The sequence below is a fragment of the Oreochromis aureus genome, linkage group 15 (genome assembly GCF_013358895.1).
Source record: "Oreochromis aureus strain Israel breed Guangdong linkage group 15, ZZ_aureus, whole genome shotgun sequence".
Classification (NCBI taxonomy): Eukaryota; Metazoa; Chordata; class Actinopteri; order Cichliformes; family Cichlidae; genus Oreochromis; species Oreochromis aureus.
In genome coordinates, this window is record NC_052956.1 from 11,972,247 (window position 1) to 11,993,468 (window position 21,222).

Genomic DNA, 21,222 nt, shown 5'->3' on the forward strand with positions numbered 1-21,222 from the left:
ATTTAATTTACCAGAACAGAACAAAACTAACGGATTAATGCGGCGTGTGAAGAAAAGGCCCTTTATCCTTTTAATTACTTGACCTCCTCTTCCCTCGTTTGTTTATCCTCCATCAGCACCGACTCTGCTCCTGCAAGGCGTGCCGCTGCACACCGGAGCCCCCCATGTGATACTGACGGGAGATGCAGGAGGTGGGGGCGTCCTGAAAGAGTTTGCCAGTGCCGACGCTTCATCACTCCAGATCCAGGCCACCCCGGGGCGGAGCTGCATCGTACATCGGACGCTTTGGATATTCGCTCCCTAAACACAGTCGTTCTGCTCTGGCTCCGTTTATTGCGGAGGCTTATTTAGACCGAAAGTAGCCAAAGACGAAAAGAGTTGGCCATGGGAGCACAGAACTCAGCGCAGCAGGACGGGAAGAGCCAGGAGGATGCCTCAGCCTCAGCTTCAGCCTCCGCCGGGGATCTCAGCGCAGAAGTGAAGGCGCACCAGGAGGGAGACAGCGTCCTGGACAGCAAGGTACAGCCGACACTTGCGCCTTTTTAGCTCTGTCACAGTAAACAAGACCCCCCCACCCCTGCACGGTGAGCAGAGAGACAGACCCGGGGGCGGGGGGCTGTATCTGCGTATGCTTCCAGCTGTAAAAGCTGTCGTTTTGTGCATTTATTGTGAGTTCACCTACATGTTTGCAAACATACCTGTCGCCCCCATCCCGCCCCCCCAGCCTCAAATCATGTGCTTCGCTGTGTGCATGAGTAATGTGCTGCAGCGCACCAGCTCCATGTGCGCCTGACGCTGTTTTTGCTGAGTAATGGGTCGAGTCTGCAGTCCCGCAGTAATAAAACGCCAGCAGCAGCTCAGCCTGGTCCAGGTTTACAGCCACACAGGGCACCGTTTAGTCCCGGATAACGAGCATATTTTTCTTTATAGAGTAGGAACTGATTGATTTGACCGCTTTCGGCCTGCTTTGACCGGGAGAAATGACGGATGTGATTCTCACAGGGACCGATGATTGCATAATTAATGTTCCTTAACAGCAAAAATTGTCAAAAGTTATTTTTATACTTCATCATAAATTATTAATCCCAATGTTCTTTGTAATTCCCACATCTTTTTAAAGATGGCACAAAAACGTAAAAAACAAACAAACCCCCAAACAATTAAAACTAAGAAAATAAAATGTATTAATAAACAGAAATCTGATAGATACTCAGATTTTCATTACATAATTTTAAAACTACATGCATTACAGTTCAAGAGGTGGTGTTGTTAGTCCAATGTCAATGTTGATGTTAGAGCACTGAAGAAACACCTGTTTTTATTTTATCTCTGCAAGACAGGAAATAGTTAAAATGCCTGCTATGATGTCTCAAAGCCCAAGATGCCACCACTTTAACAGTCTTAGACACAAAGATGAGAACATTCAGTTTTTATCTAGCGCCAAATTCTTTTGGAGGAGAAGGTTTGGCATTTGTGCTTGAGAAATGACTGATGGGGAAAAAATAAACAGGCCCACTGATCAGCTAATTATTTAAACCTTTCCCTTCAAATGAAATCCAATCAAATCAAGCACTTTGATCTTGTGACTCAGCTGTTAGGAGTAAACAGCATTAAAATGCTTTACATTTCCCATAAGCTGGGCAGTTTTCCAACTCTAGTGTCACATTTAAGTCAGATGACACTTCCCGAGTCCCTCTGAAAGTGCAGAATTTAAAGATAATGAATGTATTTTTATTTCTCATTAACTTTTGTTCTGTTTTTTTCCACATTTGAAATTAAAAGTACATAAAATATTCCTATTCCAAAAAGCTAATATGCTGTTTTCACTGCTTTAGCCCTGCACCATGCTGGGGTCCAGCTGCCACCACCTGAGGTATCCTGCAAACACTGCACTCTTACCAATGTGTCAGTTGCTCAGTATTGTGTGAATGCATATTTGGAAAGTGCCTACTAAGAACTATTTATGTCTTCACCTTCTGCTCTGTTCACGCCTCACATAACCCATTGGATTTATTGAGTGTTTTATAGATTAGAGGGCAACAGGTTACATTTTGTGGCCCATCTCAGTCTCTTTAAGGTCAGCAGAGAGGTCACATGATACCTTGGGTGGGGGTAAAGGGGGGGGGGGGAGGGGTTGGGGGTACATTAAGAATCTAATCCAGATTTGAATCACGGTCGTTGCTTCTTGTTTATTTCCAAAGAACGTCTGTGTGGCGGTTGGACGTTTAAGCCTCAAGCCTCGAGCTCTTATCTCGGGTGTCATCATGGATTGCAGTGTTTTCGATTGTATTTCCAACTAACTGTGGGGACTTTGTGATATGCAATATTTCAAACCTCCTGGGGTGTTTTAGATACATCTGTTATTCTCTGTGATTTCAACCGTGACAGGTTGGACCAGTTTGTGATTCCCAGTCTACGTCTCTGTCACTGACAGTAAATTTCCAGTCATGCTGTTTTGCTTTTTCCACATCAGTTATTACCAGCTAGTATCAAATATTACTTAATTTGTGGAAAAACATGAGATTTTGTAGGACAGATCTTTATTTCTAATTGGAGCAGAGTCACGGATCTTTAAGGAGACCTTTTACGCCCTCCAAAAAAAAGTGAAATTTACTAACTTTTCCTCTCAGTTGGAGCGAGCTCACTTTGCACGCTGTTGCAAGCATGAGCCTCTAGTCATGGGTAAATGGATGTTTTCTTCTCTAGTGGTTTGTTTAGTATGTGTGGTTCAGTAAAAGGAAAATACTACCCGCATGGAAACAACACTGAAAACAAGGTTTGTGTGTTCTTGAGTAAGAGTCACCACTCGCAGAGATGATGTTGCTGCTGAATCTTTTCAACGTCACTTCCACTGAAAAGAAAACACATCACATGTCTAAAATGAAAAAAGGAAACATTTTGAGAAAAGTATCAGTTCATTCAATTTCTTCATTCGTTCTTTTGCCAAGAGTTTGTTGGGGAGACCTGGATGGGAGCATATGTTGCTTTAAATCCTTTGTATGCCTTTCAGCACTGATGGTGCCTTTCCAGATGTGCAAGCTGCCCATTTTACAGGCACTACCACACCCCCATATCATCAGAAATTTAAGCGTTTGAGTGCTGATGACACGCTCTTTAATGTGTAGAAGAAGTTGCTGTGTCCACATTTTCCTAAAAGAATTTCACATTTCGATTTGTCTGACCACAGAACAGCCTAAATGAGCTTCGGCCCACTGAAGGCATTTTTGGATCACAGACAGCGATCATGGAAGTGTTCCTGAGGCCACGCGGTGATTTCTTTGTCAGAATCACGCTTGTTTTTAATGCTCTGCCGTCTGAGGGCCTGATGAACACGGGCAGCCAGCATTGTTTTTAAGCCTCGTTCCTTGCGCACAGAGATTTCTCCAGAATCTCAGAATTTTTCTGCGATATTATACGCCATAGATGATGAGATGATCAGAGTCTTCACAATTGTTGAACCTCTGTCAATCTTCAACTCTGAGAAGCTCAGCCTCTATAAGATGCTCATTTTTATGTCCATTCATTTTGCTCACCTGTTGCCAAATTAACTCGGTTTTTCTCAAAATAGTTCATTTTCTCAGTTTAAATATTTGACATGTTTTCTGGTTTCTATTGTTTTCTTCATTCACTGATCTGTTACTTTTTAAATAATGTCTTTAAAAAACTCCTCAAACTAAAACCTTCCTAGAGTTTTTTTTGTTTTAATGAATCGCTTGTTTGTCCAGCAAATAAAAATCTCAACAACAGCCACACATAATCTAATTAAAAAAGCCGGAAGCTGGAGCTTTGGCTGTGTTTTGTATGAAAATGAGATTTTAAAGACTAAACAAATATTTCCACGTCAGTTAAACTGACAGGTATTTGACCTCTAGTCAAGACTTCAGACGTTTTCTTGCTGTTTTCCTTTTAAACCTTGTACGTGTGTCGTCCAGCACAGAGGAGAACCATGACCTTGTCTGTGGCTCCCAAGTATTTTATACTTGAACCATCCCACCAAAAGAAAGGAGTCGCTGGAAAACTGCTGTTTTCTCTGTAAGTGATACACGTCTATCTAAGATGAAAACAGATATTTTAAATCCATTTATTCAGAACAAACATCAGAGTTAGACAAAGCATGTAATCTTTAAGGGTCTATTTTCAAGTACATTTGTATAATATGTTGTATTTTGGGGCGAGAGCGGGAAGCGTGTGTGTGCTTTGTTGGTTGTAGCGGTTGGAGCCTTCATGCTTGATACACAGTCGATAAATATCCTCCTCACTCCACAGAGGAATGTTAGAAATGTCTCCCTCTCCACCAGCGCCACGGCCCGCCTTGCTCATACCACTGCGTCTCCTCGACCTCACGAGTGTTATCAAAACGATCACATTACGCTTGTAATTTAAGTAGGTGTTTCCGAGACATTTTGCTTTTAGCGCAAAAATGTTTTTCTTGAACCCACCTCTGCTGGCTTTGCTGCTGTTTACATGACATATTCTGTGAACTTAGAGGCTCAAAATAAGAAGTAAACATTCATTTGTGCTGGACAAAATAAAAGTTTGTCCAGCACAAATGAAAAAAATAGTTAAAATGAAGAATCAAAGAATTTAGATCACACAGTACTACAACTCCTTCTTTCTGTTTGTCTCTCTATACTGCTTTTATACATAATATATCTAGCATGTAGTCTCATAAATTTCTCCTCAGAAGCTTATATAGAATCTGCTGCACTGGATTCTGTTCGGAGCACAACGTGTAAGCTCGTCTTTTGAAAACCCCTAATATATTAAGCCTGAATTTTTAGGAATAAAGATGTAAAATCTTGCAAAATTTGGGAATATTTGCTACCTGATGGCAAGTGCATACATTTATGATTAATACACAGAAGCAGATTGTTTAAAGCAAAGGTCTTCTTAGCTCTCTGATTATTTAATATTGATTAGAGTGATTCTGCAATGCCTGGAAAAGTTTCCAGGGGTCATCACCTGGGTCGGGATGGTCATGAGCATCAGATCTTTGCAGGGAAGGATTTCTACAGAGAAAGACCCCTGCAAAATACTCATGGAAAAAAGTAATAATATTTGCAAAAGTATGAAAAGAAATATAACTTATGAAATATTAGCATAGCTGAAGTTAAATGTGATGGTACTGTGAGGATTATCCCTAATCGCTATTCTGCAGCTCTGATTTGAAAAGCTTCTTTAGTTGTGACTATCGAGCGTGCTGCCATTTAACTTAACTGTGTGATTGTAAGCACCCTGATAGTGGCTGAGGTAACATGTGACCATGATGTGACACCTTTGGGTTTTTGAGGTGCTCTCTGGACTGCGCTTGAAAAACTAAGTGCCTCCTTACTGCCTCTGTAGAAATTAAGAGGATAAGTAAAAACCAGGTGCTGATTATCAAATGCAAGTGTGAGCACCTGCAAAAAACCAGGATTTTTGGAAATTTGCTGGTCTGGACTAATCAGTTGTGTGTTAACATAATGCCATAAGCTTCTCAGGAGCGGATGTCTAAGCAGATCCATCTCAAATTCAGACTGTGCAATACTCAGAGAAACTGCAAAATAAACCCCGTAAGGCTGGGCCAATATTTTAGGCTTGTTTTGACAGTACCTGGACACCTCGCACTCACTGAGCTGACCATGTATACCAACGTGTCCTAGAGTCCAAATGTGAAGCCGTCTGTCTGACAGCGAAAGGTTTAGCCGTGCAAAAGGAAAATGATCCCAAGCACAACAGAATGACTCCAAAAGAAAAGACTCATGACATTGCAATCGCCCAGACAAAGTAAAGGCTGCAAACTGATTGAAATGCTGTGGTGGGACCTCAAGAGAGCTGTCCACAAACCTCAATGAACTGAAGCAATGTTGTAAAGAAGTGTGGACCAAAATTCCTCCACTACAGCGTGAGATACTGATAAAGTCATACAGAAAATGATTCTACAAGCTACTAAACCATACCGACTGTAAGGTGCTGATCAGTGGCACTGTAGGCCTCCTCCGTTTAGTGGTGGCTGTTCCAGTCTGATGTAGGTTGTTTATTCCTCTTGGAGTGAAATGATATCTTTTACAGATTAAATCTTTATCATGTATTCCCGAGCTGAACATTCACAAGTATTTGTTAAGCACTTTTCACAGGCACCTTCCATTCAGAGCTCCTGCTCACATGAAAAGTTAATTACGGCACTGTGACCTTCATTTTAGGTTAATGTACAGCCTGACAGTGGTGTCTGCAGAAGACAGTGTTTCCTTGTTATGAGTGTATATCATGGAAACAGTACGGACATTGTTCATAAGGAGAAGGTTTCAGTCTCATGATGATTTATGGGTATTTATGGGTATGGATTTTAGAGGGCTTTGGACTCGTAAAATTAATGTTGCACTGCGGGATCTCAGTTCTTTGAGCACACTGGAAGATTTCGGTGTTCGTAGGGTTGCTGCTTCAGCTTTAGGATGTTACTGGGCTTGGAGTGCAAAGGGATGCAGGGATCCTGCAACATAATTAATGACTGTGTTATTACTGGTTCACTGAAATAAAAAATATTTATTAAATAAATCACTTCTTGATATTAAGTGATCTGTGTGAACACTACAAGATTAGTAAAAAGGAACTTTTCTGCTGGTGTCTATATGCTCTTAAATGCATCAGCAGGCAGTGATAGAGGTCTGATATGGTGTAGCAATCACAGTGCATGTGTTTCCTTTAGTTTCCTTTGAGACTTTGAGATTAAACATAGCAAGTGCACTGCAAATACCCAGCTAGACACGAGGGCTAGGATGGGAGTCAGACCCTCCTCCCCTCGCAGAGGCAGCGGCAGGTGACTCCAATGATCCAACATCATGTTATGTAATGTAATGTGCGCTGATTAAAGCTCGTACGTTCCTGTGTAATGAGCTGCGGCTGATCAGACGCTGCTCTGGCTCTGATTATCCTGTTTGGAGGGAGAGATGAGAGGGAGGCGGAAGGGGGTCAGACAGAAGATCCATTGAGGATGGGCCGGCATGGGGACAAGCGAGGAGCCCCTCTGTGCACCAGGGGAGGGGGGGGGAGAAATGCATTTTGGGTGGGCAATGAGAAGAGGGGTCGAGCGTGGAACACAGGGAGAAAAAAGTTTGAGAAAGAGAGAGTTACGGGGGGGCCTGCCAGTGTGACACAAAGGCAGATGAATCAGTCATTTGTGTTCTCAGTCCCCCCCTTTGGCCTGATTTTAAAAGAACACTGATGACAGAGGTTGAATGAAAATAAGCTCAGGTAAAAAAAAAAAAAAGAAACGTGCTAAAGAGTGTTACTGCCATCACAGGATAATGTGAGTGCATGAACACTGATTTACTTTCCACTCTGCAGTTACAGCTACCTGCTTCATTCAGCAGTTTTATCAACTTTATATTAAGGAAGAAAACAAAGGCTGCTGCACACGAACATTTCAAATTTAGAAGCTTCATCGAGGCAGAAAAAGTTTCAGCACAAAACATTAGTCTGTCTCTAAAAAGACTTTTCACCTCCCCGCCCCGGTGATGGGAATAAACCACGCCCTTTTCAACACCTGTAACATGTAATGATTGAGATTTTAGTGCGTTAACAACCCTCAAGAACACCTTTTAGGTCCCCACTAGGATCTATTGGGGACCTACCTGGGAATGTCCACCAGTTGGATGTTGGTTTTACTTCAGACATACTTGTTGGTTAAATTCAGATGTAAATAGGCTGTGATGGACTGGCAACCTGTACAGGGTGTACCCCAACTCTTTCCTAATTACAGCTGAGATACGCTCTAACCTCATGTAACCCTAAACTGAATCAGTGATTAATATAAACAATGCAGCAATCATACAGCTTATATATGACATATGCCTTATATGTCATATGAAGGGTTAGCAATCTTTACTATCTAAAGAGCCATTTTGAGCAAATTTTGATTCAAAATAAAAATTCTATAGAGCCATAAACATCGGTGAGTTTTATCATAAAGGTGATGCAGCCCATTAAAACTATGCAAGGCATGATTTTATACCACGTTTTTGTGCATATGAGTCCAAATAAAAGCCTTCTTAGTGACCTTTTTTGTAAACACCTGTTCTTACCACAGCTTTGGAGGTTGAGCAGAATAATGAGGATGAGGCTACAGGTGATAGACACAGGCTATCTTTTCACTTCCACGTTCATATTTCGGTAGTTTTTGTTTGTCATAGCCACTGGGGGCTAAATGCACTAAATAGCTTCAATGTGTTTGGTTGATTAAATATTTGTGTTAATGAGTATACCTAATGAAGTGACTGGTAAGTATATTATATTCCTTTATTATAATATAGATGCAAGCACAATTAAACTACAACAAATAATGAACCTCCCATGTTTTTTTTTTCTAAAAGGGAAATCAAATTTAGAAAAGTTTTTTTTCCTGCTCTTGTTGAGGTAAACAGGAAGTATCTCACTTCTAATTGGTCTGTTCTAATTGCTCACACATCTCTCAGATACACTGCCAGATCCATAAAAACAGGCGTGGGTGTTTGAGGACGTGAAAAACCAGCGCTCTTTTGTTCCTTTTTACCCATCAGCACTTGGGTAAAAACAAACTGCATTGAAACATTATATAATTTTTTTTTCTGTTTTTTAGTTTGTTTTTCTTTTACTGGCGTCTGTTGTGTTTCCGCCTCTTTTTTCCACCTAATTATCCAATAAGCTGTTTACCCTGCAGATCATTAAGCATTCACACCAAGAAATGATTCAAATGAACTGAAAAAAGAAAGAAACGTTTTTTGTTGCTTGAAAATGAGATTATTTCTTGATGTGTTCTGCAGTTGCTGACAAATAAAGCTACGTTCCATGGGTTCCAACAGCAGGGAGCTTTGCATTTTTAAGCAAAAATATACATCTTCCTGCTGTAACCCCAAAGGCGATTTGTATGGAAGCCCATTTCCGCCACTAAAAGACAAACAAACAAAAGTATCCATAACAGTTAGCAGCGCTAAATCGAAATTTTTAGTTATTTTCTCGAAATTTCGACTTATTAACTTGAAATTTTGAGAAAAGTAACTCGAAATTTCGAGTTAGCGCTGCCAATCAGTATTCTACGTGAATGACATCATTTCCTTGTTATCCGGAAGCTGAAGCGCTCAGCTACAAATGCTACAGCTAAGCTACCAGCCAGTCATGAATGCACAAATTGCTGAGTATTTTCAGCGTGGCTTCACAAATGATGACATCCTTTTGTTATTAGCCGAATCACATGCTGTTACTATGAGCAAATGTACTCTCGAAAGCGCTAATTTGTTGCAATATGGTTTTGAGTGTGCATTGCGCTATATCCTCCCGGGTAACAAGAAAATGACGTCATTCACGTAGATTACTGATTGGCAGAGCTAACTCGAAATTTCGAGTTACTTTTCTCAAAATTTCGAGTTAATAAGTCGAAATTTTGAGAAAAATATGGATACTTTTTTTTTTAGTGGCGGAAATGGGCTTCCATAGATTTGTCTCTAACTGGAATCAAACCAGTGACCTTTTGTTTGCCAAGCGCATAACCACTACATTATGGAGCCTCTCTGCAGCTGGTGATAAGCAATAGACTACTTTAGACACTGGAAGCCTTTAGCACCTCATACTGAAGAACACTTACATTTAAAGTTGATCATAACTAGTACACACGTTCAAACTGCGGCTTTTGCAGTCATTTTAAGACACAAGTAGCTCCCTTATTTCCAGATTCATCCACATGTTTGATTTGGCTCAGATTTTATGGCACATGGTCTCCCTGATAAAACCCTCCCTTTTATCCTGGGACTGACTCTAGGAGTACATTACTTTATGCCCCGTGAGGCTTGGGGATCCCCTGGAACTGGGGATGTTTTACATGTAAGATGACCTCTAACCTTTAGGCCATGTTGAACTTAAGGCCACTGAGATTTTTTGTATATACCCTTATAGTATCAGTTTGAAAAACCTACGTGACTTCCTCCTCGAGTTATCGCATTCACAAGATTTTCAGAAAACTTGACCTCTGACCCATGCATGTATAATGACACCGCCCGTTTATTATTGTAACCATTATAAACACAGAAAAAAAGAGACATGGAGCTAATCAGGTGTTGGACATGTTTGCTATTTTGTTAGTGATGTCTAATTTAATTGCGTCACCAGAAATAAGAAAATTATTTTATTCACTTTAGACGTTACACTGTTTTTCTGTTCTCGTTTTCTGTGGAGATGTTGGGAGGAGGTTTTGAGAACTGGGAACTGTTGTCCTGTGGTGATAATACATTATTGAATATCTCAGGTTTGCCCTGCCAGACTTGTCTTGTCCACTGTCCTGCAGGGACCGTTATAGCTACTCTGCCCAAATCAATTATTATGTTGGACTGACTCTCCCACATCAGCATCCCTGATATGTGCAGCCTATCAACACTGCTTTGCCCATTTTTGTGTCTTCATGTGGAAGCAAAGATAAAGCAGAGTGGAAAGCCTCAAGAGTTATTGTCCCCTGAACGCCTAGTGTGTCATATTTGATATATAAATTTTTGAGCCAGAGTGATTTTGTTTTCCTCCAGAAAAATCTAAATAAATTGCACAATGCACTTGTAAGCAATAAATTGCAAAAATAAATAAATAATGCCAGATGTAGCAAACATGTTGCAAATTAAAACTCATATATGCAATTTAATATTTATTTCATTTTAAAAAACTCCAGATTGTTCAATAATCACTTCATTTTAATGGTTTCAAAGTGTTATTTACATATTACATTAAATTAATGAGTATGCACAACCTTTCACAGTTAGGTTATGATCGTACACATAATACGATTAAAGTATAATTGCTTTACAGGGCCACGCCTATCCAACAATTCTGTTTGCATGACCCAGGGAATCTGGCTGATTTGAGGAGTTTTAGTTAAGGCGTTTGCTCTTCTAGCAGTGTCCTTCATGTGGTGCTCATCGGGCATGAGTCATGTGTTTTTGCACAGTTTGAAGTCTCTCAATTCAGTTAACATCCCACCTCAACTCCATTAAGAGCTTGCCAGATTCGCTTGTCAGCCTTGCCTCTGCTTTCTTCTTTCGCAGCTTTGTGAGTCATCATTTTATCTTTCCCCACACCTCTGAGCTCATGCTCTGCACAGCGTGGACTTACAGTTGCTTTCTGTATTTTGCTGTCTGCTTCTCAGCCTGTTTGTTGAAACAGAGTGGGGCACAATGGGCAAAATGGGTGGCAGTAGCCCCAAAAGAGTATTCCCTTTGATTTTATAACCAAGCAATTATGTTGAAATTCCACAGACATGATCATTTGTAGTCCTTTCACACGCCCCACACAGGTTCAGCTGATCTGCCATGAGGCTAATGGAAACAATTAGATGCGGCTTAGTATAAACAAGTGTGAAATTAAACCACGTATTTAAGATGATGGCATCCTTGTTTTTAGCTTTGAAAAAACAAAGCAGTAGCATTGTTTTTCATTAAATAGTCCTTGTTGTTTGGGTTTTTTTTTAGGGCTTTAAGAGGTAGAAAAATCGTATAATTCATAGCTGTCCTCCCCCCCTCCCTCTCTTGCACTCGTTCACCTCGCTCGCCGCCTTCCTTTCTGTTGCTCTTTTTAACACATCCATTTTTCATCAGCTTCGGTCCTGATGCGGCACTAGCTGCATCACGGAGCGCAGTGGAAGACGTATGAGGTCATGTTTTGTGTGTGTATGTGTGTTTCCGGTACCGGTGTGTGTTTGTGTGTAGTTCTGGTGGGAGTAGGGGCATTTGAAGGACAAACTGTGAGTCATAGCCTGTGCGCAGCTGCTTTTTCGGAGCCGCTCGTGTGGGGCAGTGTGGTCACTCTGATCCTAACAGCTGAGGTGTGCTTACTGTATTAACTCCTATCTTTAGTGTAGTCTAATAACACCTCTGCCTCAATCAGATTTAACATGCTAAATCTGTGAAATGCTCATAATATTTATAGAACAGCCTAATTTTTCATACCAAGATTCGACAAGATGCTGGAAACATTACTCTGAGACCACATCATCAGATGTGGTGACTGTGGTTTTGAGTAACTCATTGTTTTGTTCAAGAAAGCAATTTGAGGTAAAATTCTGACCCTACCATCCAAATGTTGCAGAAATTGAGGCTTTTCAGAGCAGACCTAATTTTTCCAATCATCTTTTATCCAATTTTGATGCGCTCGTGTGATATGTAGTCTTTCGTTTTCTTAGACGTGAGTGGCACCTGGTGTGGTCTGTTGCTGTAGCCCATCTGCTTTAAGGTTTGACCTATTATGCATTCATTTTAAGTTACCATTAAAATTACTACTATTTAAGTTACTGTTACCTTCCCATTAGCTCAAAGCTGTCATTCTACTCTAACTTCTAGTCAAGCCATTTTCTCCCAGAGAACTACCGCTCACTGGATAGTTTCTCTTTTTTGGCCCTTTCTTTGTAAACCCTATAGAGGGTTGTGTGGGAAAATAGAAAGTCCAGCCCAACAATTTAAGACTTCACTTGCACTGATTTAAATTTAAGTCAGTGCAATTCATTTTTATTTATATAGCACTAAATCACAACAACAGTGCCTTCAAGGTGCTTTAAATCGTAAGATAAAGACCCTATAAGGATAATCAGATGACCCCTATGAGTAAATGACTTGGCGACAGTGGGAAGGAAAAACTCCCTTTTAACAGGAAAAAGCCTGGGAGGTAGGGGATGAAGCCATCTGCTGTGACTGGTTGGGGGTGAAAGGAGAAAGAAAAACAATTTTGTTGCCTACAAACTAAGGATAATAAAACAGTCCAGCTCCAATGTGGGCGACCCTATTTGCCTAACTAAAGGTGCTGTTAGTCCAAACCATACGCTGAATACATTAAACTGCCTTACTTTGACTCTAAATAGTATCTTGACACACAAATGCTGTTACTAAATGATCGGAAACATATAGGAGAAGGTTTTGCTTGAAACCTCTCAAAGTGTTACTATGTAACTGCAAACAACCGTTCACAGCTTCACTGAGTTGAGGATTGAAATATATCTTTGATAAACGAACGTAACGAGATGAGGAGACCAACACTGAGGTGGTTGTTTTCTTGCCAGAGTCCACCCTCAGTGCTGATCTCGTCGTATAATTTCTCTCACATGTGTGTTTTCATTGCATTAAAATCAAATGGCACTCAGCAATATGTGAGGAAACTTAATTAAAAGACCCAAATAAGGATTTTTCCGTCAAGTCAAGCTAATGGGTTAATACTCCTATTAGCGTTAAAGCCATAATAAATCAGTTTATATAACACTGAGTCAATTGGCTGTAATGTGGAAGGTGTTAGCTCGCGATTACAAGCCCACAACTGTCACTCGTTCATCTTTAAAGCTCAGTGTTTTAAATGATCTGGTCTTTAAAACCGTATCTTATGACCTCATGGCAAAGAAAATAAGTGGCTCGCTGGAGAACCTTGTAGCTGTAGCTGCTCTGTGAAGTTTCTCCCTCAAGATATCCATGTCAAATGCAGTCGGACTTGTTGTTGTGGATCTGTGGTCCATACTGGCTCAGCTGTCAGCCGTACAGTGAGCTGTTAAAAACGTGTTGCTATAGGGAAACCGTCAGAACATGACTACAAGTAACTGGAATTTATCTATTTTATGACAGTATATGGATATTTGGAGATTTTATTTTATAGATGGGTAGGTAGTAGTAGTAGCCTGAAAGGGACTAGAATAGTAGACGTTTAACACATAAAAACCCCAAAACAAACGCAAAGTAAACTTTATACAGACTTCCTATCTTCTCATTGGCTATAGAACTGCTGACATAACAGGTTTTCATTTCCTCTGTAGCGATATTCCTCAGTGTTTTAAATTGATTTACAGGCTAAACAAAAGAACAGTTGGACTAAAGCAGTTTTTTAATTATAAATTATAAACTGTAAATGCAAACGTCCTGTTAGCAGGTTTATGGTGTTAAATAAAAACACTTCATCATATTAAGAAACAACCAAACAGCTTTTCATATTACAATACTGTTCTGTCTGCATGATATTTTGTGCTTTAATGAATAATAAATGAAGATATTGCCATAGTTTTCACCATTTTATCTCATTTTTTGCAGATTTACGCTTTAAGGATTAGTTTGTGCTCCTTCGCAGTGACACCCTGTATGAAAAAGTCTGGCCCTTCAGCCCCCCACTGATGATGTGACCTTGAATGTTGTTTCTGAGCCAAAACCTGGATCAAACTTATGGATATTAACTGGGCAACAATCTAGGAGTAATTTGAGGCCCAAAGCCATAAAAAACACAGTCTGCTTTAAGTGCCTCGCTAATTAAAACCATGTTATGCTTCTTAGTCGTCCTCTCTTCTCATACAGGACTCTGAAGCTCAAATTCTTATCGGACGTGAGACGAGGAGGGTCAGCAAAGAGGCTGGATTTGTTATTTCAACCCATTTAGAGAGGCAGGCCCCTGGGGTCAAACACTGGCCAGTGTGGCCCGATTATGATCGTGTCCTGGGGGGTCTTAACTGCGGCCAGGCTGTTGTTGTTGTTTGGCTCCGTTTGCTGTTCAAGTGTAGCAAGCTGCACAGATGAGGGGGTGGGGATGATGAAAAACAGACAAATTGTGGGAGGTATAGAGACTTGGGGTTAAAAGGTTAGCGATGCACTGATGTAGGTAGAGGAGGACATCCCGCCCTCGTGTGTTGTCCTGAAACGGCAGCTAACAGGTGTGCGTGTCTCTGCAGCTTTGGTGTCACTTTGCTTTCAGCTCTTTCCCATGTCTCTCTCTCTCTCTGTGTCTATTACACACAAGCATGCATGGACACACTGAAAAGATTGTGTTCTGGGGGTTTATTTTTATCCCTTTCTTGTTTAATTAATCGAATTCAATGTCCCCGTGGTCCCTCCTCTCACATCATGTATGTGAACCGGAAATTGAATACAGCTGACAGTCACACAGAGAGACTAATGAGGTTTTCAGGGCTGACTGGCAACGGGCAGCATATGCAGCAGAGATGTGGTCTTATTATGACTCTGCAGTTAATCGAATTTTAATTTCAGGCATAATTTTGTCTTCTCATCTTAAAACGTCTCATGTTTATTCCAGTTCATAGTCTAATTCTTTTTCCTTTTTTAAATTTTGTTTATTTTGTTAAAGTTCAAGGAAGGGTTTTTTGTTTTTTTTAATCCAATCATTTCATATAGTCCATCAGTAATCATGTTAAGTAATCATGGTCTTAAGAACTGGTCAACAATAGTTACAGTTTTTAAGTCATCAGTACCACCGAGCTTAGGCGATGAGGAAGCGTCCATCTGGGATCTGCACCCCCACATTTCCCAGGAATCCCCGCTCCCGCTGGAGCGTTGGTCAGATTTGAGGGAGACTTGCACAATAATAATCACTTATTAGATCTTCATCTGAACTGAGCTCTATGTCAAGGCCATATATCTTGATTTACAGCCACTTTTCATTTTCATGAGTAAAATTACTCAACCTCCTCGGGTATTAGTCAGATTTTAGTGAAATGAGATTCATTTGTCCTGGATTTGTCTCTGTTTGAGAGCCTCCTTGACTTGTCAGTGGGTTTTAAGTCTTAGTTTGTGCAATACAGCCAGCTAATGACAACAAAACTTAGAACCATCTTTCTGTACTAAACACAACCTCTGAATTGTGCTGCATCATGAACTGAATGAGCTGCTTATGTCACTGCTGCTCTGGTTGTTATAAGCAAGCATGTCATGCGTTTTAGCTCCTAGAAACCAGCAAAGACAGTTTAAATATTTTACAAATTGCAGGTCATTCACATCTCTGACTCCAGGACCACACCCTTCTTTGAAAATATTGCATGTTTGCACAACAGATAAGGGAGTGTTTCAAATAAATTGCAAATTAAAATGAATGAGCACGAGAGCATGAAGAAGGGAGCATCTTCTGTGAAGCCTTTATTATGTCCTCATGGTCCAGCCACACCCAAATCCTCAGAGTATTGAGTTCTGTAGCCACAGAGAGACAGGCGGTATAAGCACCTGTCAAAGCCTCGAAAATTGCCTTTGTGGTATAGTTTCTGCTACAGTAGGTGTCTTCATCTCCACTTTTTACCCTGATCACAAGATGCTTGTCCTCTTACTCACCCACTCTGCAGTGTTTGCTACACAGAGGACTCACTCGAGGATAAGTGGAGCCAGCTGTTGATACATTTCAGACAATCGTCGGTTGTAACAGTGACAGTTGAGTCGTGGAAATTCTTTATTTTCTCTGTTACGTAAACAAACAGTGGATTTTTTTTTTTTGCCACACTGCGGTCAGGGACACCACAGCTTTGCTGTTTTTTGGTAAAGTGGGGCCTGCAAGCTGTAAGTGACATATTTCTCCCTCGACACTAAAATGCAAAACATTTTGGCCACACATAACTTTATTTACAGAGTACAGAGCATGATGGAGGACTGCAGCTCTAACTGTACTATTATTATTTGAATTAGCTGATTGTGGATTCATGTCATCAGACAAATAAAAATAAGCAATAGATAGTGTTTAATTTTTTTTTAAATCTTGCTGCTCAGGCAGAGCAGGAGGCGAGCCACTGCTGGGTAAGAAATCAGCACTTCAAGAGGGCTGATTCACTGTATGGTTATCACTGATTTTTAATGTATTTGTTATAGTTGCTAGGTTTCGTCTTATTTTTAATCTTAATGTCTTAATTTGTCTTTTTGTCACTTCCTGTTTTACTTTGAAGCTTGTTTCCTGTGTGAATTGTTCTAGTTTTACTTCCCCCTCTTCTACCTTCTTTATTGTCTATGCAACACTTATTACTTTCTCCTGTGTCTCATCCCCCTGTGTATTTATAGTTTATTCCTCTTGTCAAGTCATCCATTTATGCGCCCCGTGTTTCTTGTAATTTGGAAAACCGCTCTTTTTTTTAAATCTCTTGTATGGCTCCTCGTGCTTCATTCCTAGTTCCCAGTTTAGTTTATCTGTCTTGGACTTTGACTTTTTTGGCAAATTAAAAGCAGTTCTTTTATTTCCCTCACATGCCTTTTAATCCTGCAGCTGGGTCCTCTGACCACCAGACTTAAGGCTGGCCACAGATGATTAAAGAACAATACAAACAGACCAAGACTCCAAAAGTGAAGAAAGTACCAGCCTGGCTGCCAGAGCTCGCAAACACTCGTTTTTTATGTCATACAGTTTCCGCTCATCATGCTGAAATGTATAGTTTTCCATGAAATGTCAGGGATCCGACTTTTTTCTAACACAGTGAGAGTGATTTTCTTTTTATATCTCAAACCTCACTAACTGCTGGCCCAGTAGTACAAAGACTTGATAAAATGTGGGGCAAACTATGGCGAAGGTTTGCATTCAGAGTGAGAGTTGTCCCTCTGAGCTGCAGCTTGCATGTTTCAAAAGAGACAGCTTTTACTTTGAAGGCAAATTGTCGCATTTCCAGTTTGTGATGCACTTTTCACAGTTTCACTACGCCTCGGGAAGCAGATGACCGGTGTTTGTAGACAAGTCTGCCACTAACGTGCAAACTGCAGGCGTCCGCAGTAATAAAGTAGCAACCAAATCAATCACAAGGTTTGTGCCAGAGACCAGTCGGTTACTCACATTTCTCCATTATGATCCAAATGTACTTATGATCAAATGTGTGCCCCTCACCCCAATCATTTTCTCAGCAACTGCCATCAACCACCAGCAACCAGTTGGGGAATACTCATTTTTCCCCCGTGACCTGTGATTGCCAGATGGTAACAGGCTGATCTTTAAACCTGGAGCTTTAATCCACTTGATCCTACATTGTCACCGTGATTATCACATCCAAAGTGGCTGACAGGTTAATGTCACATGGTTAGCAGTCACGTGTCTGCAAAACTTCCATACGCTAAACCAGGCTTGACCAACTCCAGGCCTCGAGGAGTGGTGTCCTGCTGTTTTAGATCGCACCCTGGGTCAACACACCTGAATCAAATGATTCGTTCCTTACCAGGCCTCTGGAGACATGTGGAGGAGATAATTTAGCCATTTGAATCAGCTGTGATGGATCAAGGACACATCTAAAACCTGCAGGACACCGGCCCTCGGGGCCTGGGTTTGGACACCACTACACTAAACCAGCAAAACTAAAGGCATTAGCTTGCAAAATTTAAATTAAGTCTAACATTCACATTTTCACTCAAGTTTGACCCGAATGCACTCATTTGTTCTCACACTGTGAGGTCTTTCAAGGTGATGAAATCCAAAGCAAGTTTTAAAAGCATATTACTGAGTTTGACTAACTTAATTCTGAACGTCTAAATTATATTTTTTTCAATTTGCAGGTCTTTACCAAACTTAATTTAGACTTTCAGCCAAACACAAGACTGAATGTGACCCTCCTCCATTAAAGAGAAAAGAGAAAAAAAAATTTGGCAGCTACACCATCGCACATAAAAACACACTGGCCCTCTTACAAACATGAGGAGCAGGGAATTATTTCCTTATACAGCTTGTGCCTGTGTGTTTGCTGGGGGAAAAAGCTGACAGATTTATGGTAACGGATGGGTTCCCGAAAGCTGCAGTAAATATACTCCAAGTGGCATCCACTTCTGCTCTGTGTATAGAGCAGAAGTGGATGAGATAGCTGGAGTGAAAGAGGGCAGAAAAACCTTTCCACCTTGTAATCCCCAGAAACATTAGACATATTTAGTGCTTTGTTAGTTCACCTCAAACCACACAGAGGTGCAGGTGTTGAGTTTGAGCACCTGAGCAGAGTTAATGGGATGTGGAATCAGCGAGAGTGTTCGTCGGGGGGTCTTGTCAGGCTTTGATCTTTGGTATGTACTGAATGTGGGGGTCAGGGATAATAGTTTGGGGGCTGGCAGGGGTGAAGAAACATGAAGAGAGAGGGAGGGCGTAAGCGAGGGCAGACATGATGGTGTCATGGCCCCCAGAAACCTCCTGGTGGGAATTGATAGAAATGTCACAAAAAGTACTGGAAATTTTTAAAACCCCGGTCTTTATCTTTCCTGTCTCCGTGTTTCCCAGTCGCCCCTTCTGCCCGTGTCATCCCCCTTTCGTTTGCTCAGAGACCCTTTCCACACCTCGGAGGTCAGAGGTTGTCGCGTTAACTATCCCGGGCAAAATACGAGCCCACTGGGAGCCTTTAAGCCTGTTATCTCATTCGCCCAGTTTGCTTTTGTGTGCATGTGTCCCTCTGAGAATAATCCTGACATCCTAGCTAGTGTTACTAAACTTCAGCACAGCCATTCACCCAGACAGTTAGAAGACTTCTTAATATTTGGGCTAGGTTTTCCTCTTTACTGCATAATTGTAGTAATGGCAACAAAATGACCATAAAGGCTGGATGGAGTAAATTTACTGCCATGTCTACTTTATCCTTACTGTGTGTTATGATTGACATTTATAAGTACTTTCCTGGTGAGACTGAAAATGTTAGCCTACTGTATCTGTTTATTTCTACAAGGATTTCAAAATGTATTCAGTCCAATAAAAGCTATTTTCATCCATTGCTTGGCTGTATGAGCTGGGTCTTTGAAGACTTCAAGCTTTTAAGCCGACTTGATATTAACTTGTTGCATAAATTGCAATAGAGCTTCAAAAGAACAGGTGTTTTCGATTAGGCTGCAACAAATCCAGACTATAAACCCAAAAGATCCTGCTGTTTTTCTACATGTGAGCTCCTAAATCAATTTCACCAACAATTCGAGGGTCATTTAACTGTAGACTGTTAGATAACATCATAAAGACATCCCTGGACTGTTTTATCTGGAGATTTAAACAAAAAAGGAGGGTCATCAAACTTTACTTACCTAACTTAACATCTTAGACTACATGCTTGATTTTAAGACGTAACTTGCCATTGGTGGCACCCTCTTTTTTTCCCATTAGCTCCATTCTCCTGCTTTCTGTATAAAGGATATAAATCTCCTCTGTTGCCCTTTGTGAAGTGATTTAGAAGACAGCAGGTTGTCTCTATCCTTGAGCCAATGAGCAAAGGTGCAGCCAAGAAGTAAATGAAAGAGGCAGATAAGAGGAATAAGAAAAAAACAGATAAAATGAGGATAAAAGTGAAAACACAAAGAAAATCTATTCTGAATCCTTTTGCTTTCACAGACTAATTACACTTTAAATTGTTTCTTTAATGAAGGTGCACTAAAGGCAGTTTCCCACAAACAATCTCTTGGATTTATAGAGAATGGTCTGAAAACAAGAAAATATCCCATGAGCAGGAGCTTTCTGTTGATGGCAAAAGTAACTCAAAATTACCACGAAGGTATGCAGAAAGCCAGCTCTGAACACATAACATGTCAAACCTTGATGCAGATGTGCTACAGCAGCAGAAGACCACGTTTCTGCTGCTAAGAACAGGAAACAGAGGCTGTAGTTTGCACGGGCTCACCAGAATTAGGCAACAAAAGAATAGAAAAAGGTTGCCTGACTTCTGTCACAAAGCTTAAATGATCTCAAACTGCTTTCTTCAGCATGAGAGTGAGTTCACTGTACTCAAATGACCTCCACAGTCACCAGATCTCTACTTTGGTTTCTGATATATGTTGGACATCATGCCCATCTGCCAGTGCAGGTCAATTCAAATAAACTGCAGCTTTTTTTTTGCAAGTGTAAATGGTGACTCAGCAGGTGTGCTGCAAAGAAAAAAGTGCTTAATGCATGTGTAATCCCTCGAGTGGAAGAGGCTGAAGAAAAGGAAGGGGAAGATGAAATCACTCTGTGAGTGCTAGGCCGCTTGTGATAAATGAACACGAGACCAGGAACATATTAGAAGTGGTGAAAGGGGCTGTAAGAGAGGAAGGAGGTGTTTACTACTACTCGCTCTCTCTGAGTTTGTGTTACCCTACCGCATGAATACTACACGTAAACATATGCATCCATGTGTACTGTGTCTTATCTTGCTGTTTTGTCAGTTTATGCGGTCTCATTCTAGACGGCAAAAATAATCGAATCTATCCATAGACGGAAATGTGACTTCTCAAATGTTTTTCATTGGGCTAAATTAAATCCGATCATATTACACAGGAGACGAGACAAGAGAAAACAACAGCATGGAAAAAAAACAGCAGGAGATTATTTTTTTCCATGCTGTTGTTTTCATAAGCAGACATTTCGTTATGTGACCATTCCTTGTGCACTTTTTTTCCCCAGCAGGAAGTCTGTCTTTAGATCTTTGTGGCACACCATGCTGACCAGACAGACATCAAAAAATGCACAACTGGCAGTGAAACGGTGACTGATTGCGTCCAAACACTCGAAAAAGGAATTCAGAGTTACTCAGGC

General features: G+C 40.8%; 1 protein-coding gene across 1 annotated transcript in view; it reads left to right on the forward strand.

The window, feature by feature from the left end:
- The first annotated feature begins 226 nt into the window (after positions 1 to 226).
- The window catches only part of akap12b (A kinase (PRKA) anchor protein 12b), a 48,552-nt gene continuing 27,556 nt past the window's right edge, over positions 227 to 21,222 (forward strand). The window contains exon 1 of the mRNA XM_031727655.2: positions 227 to 519. Coding sequence (XP_031583515.2) covers positions 385 to 519 — 135 coding nt within the window. The 5' untranslated portion in view covers positions 227 to 384. The remainder of the gene's footprint in view (positions 520 to 21,222) is intronic.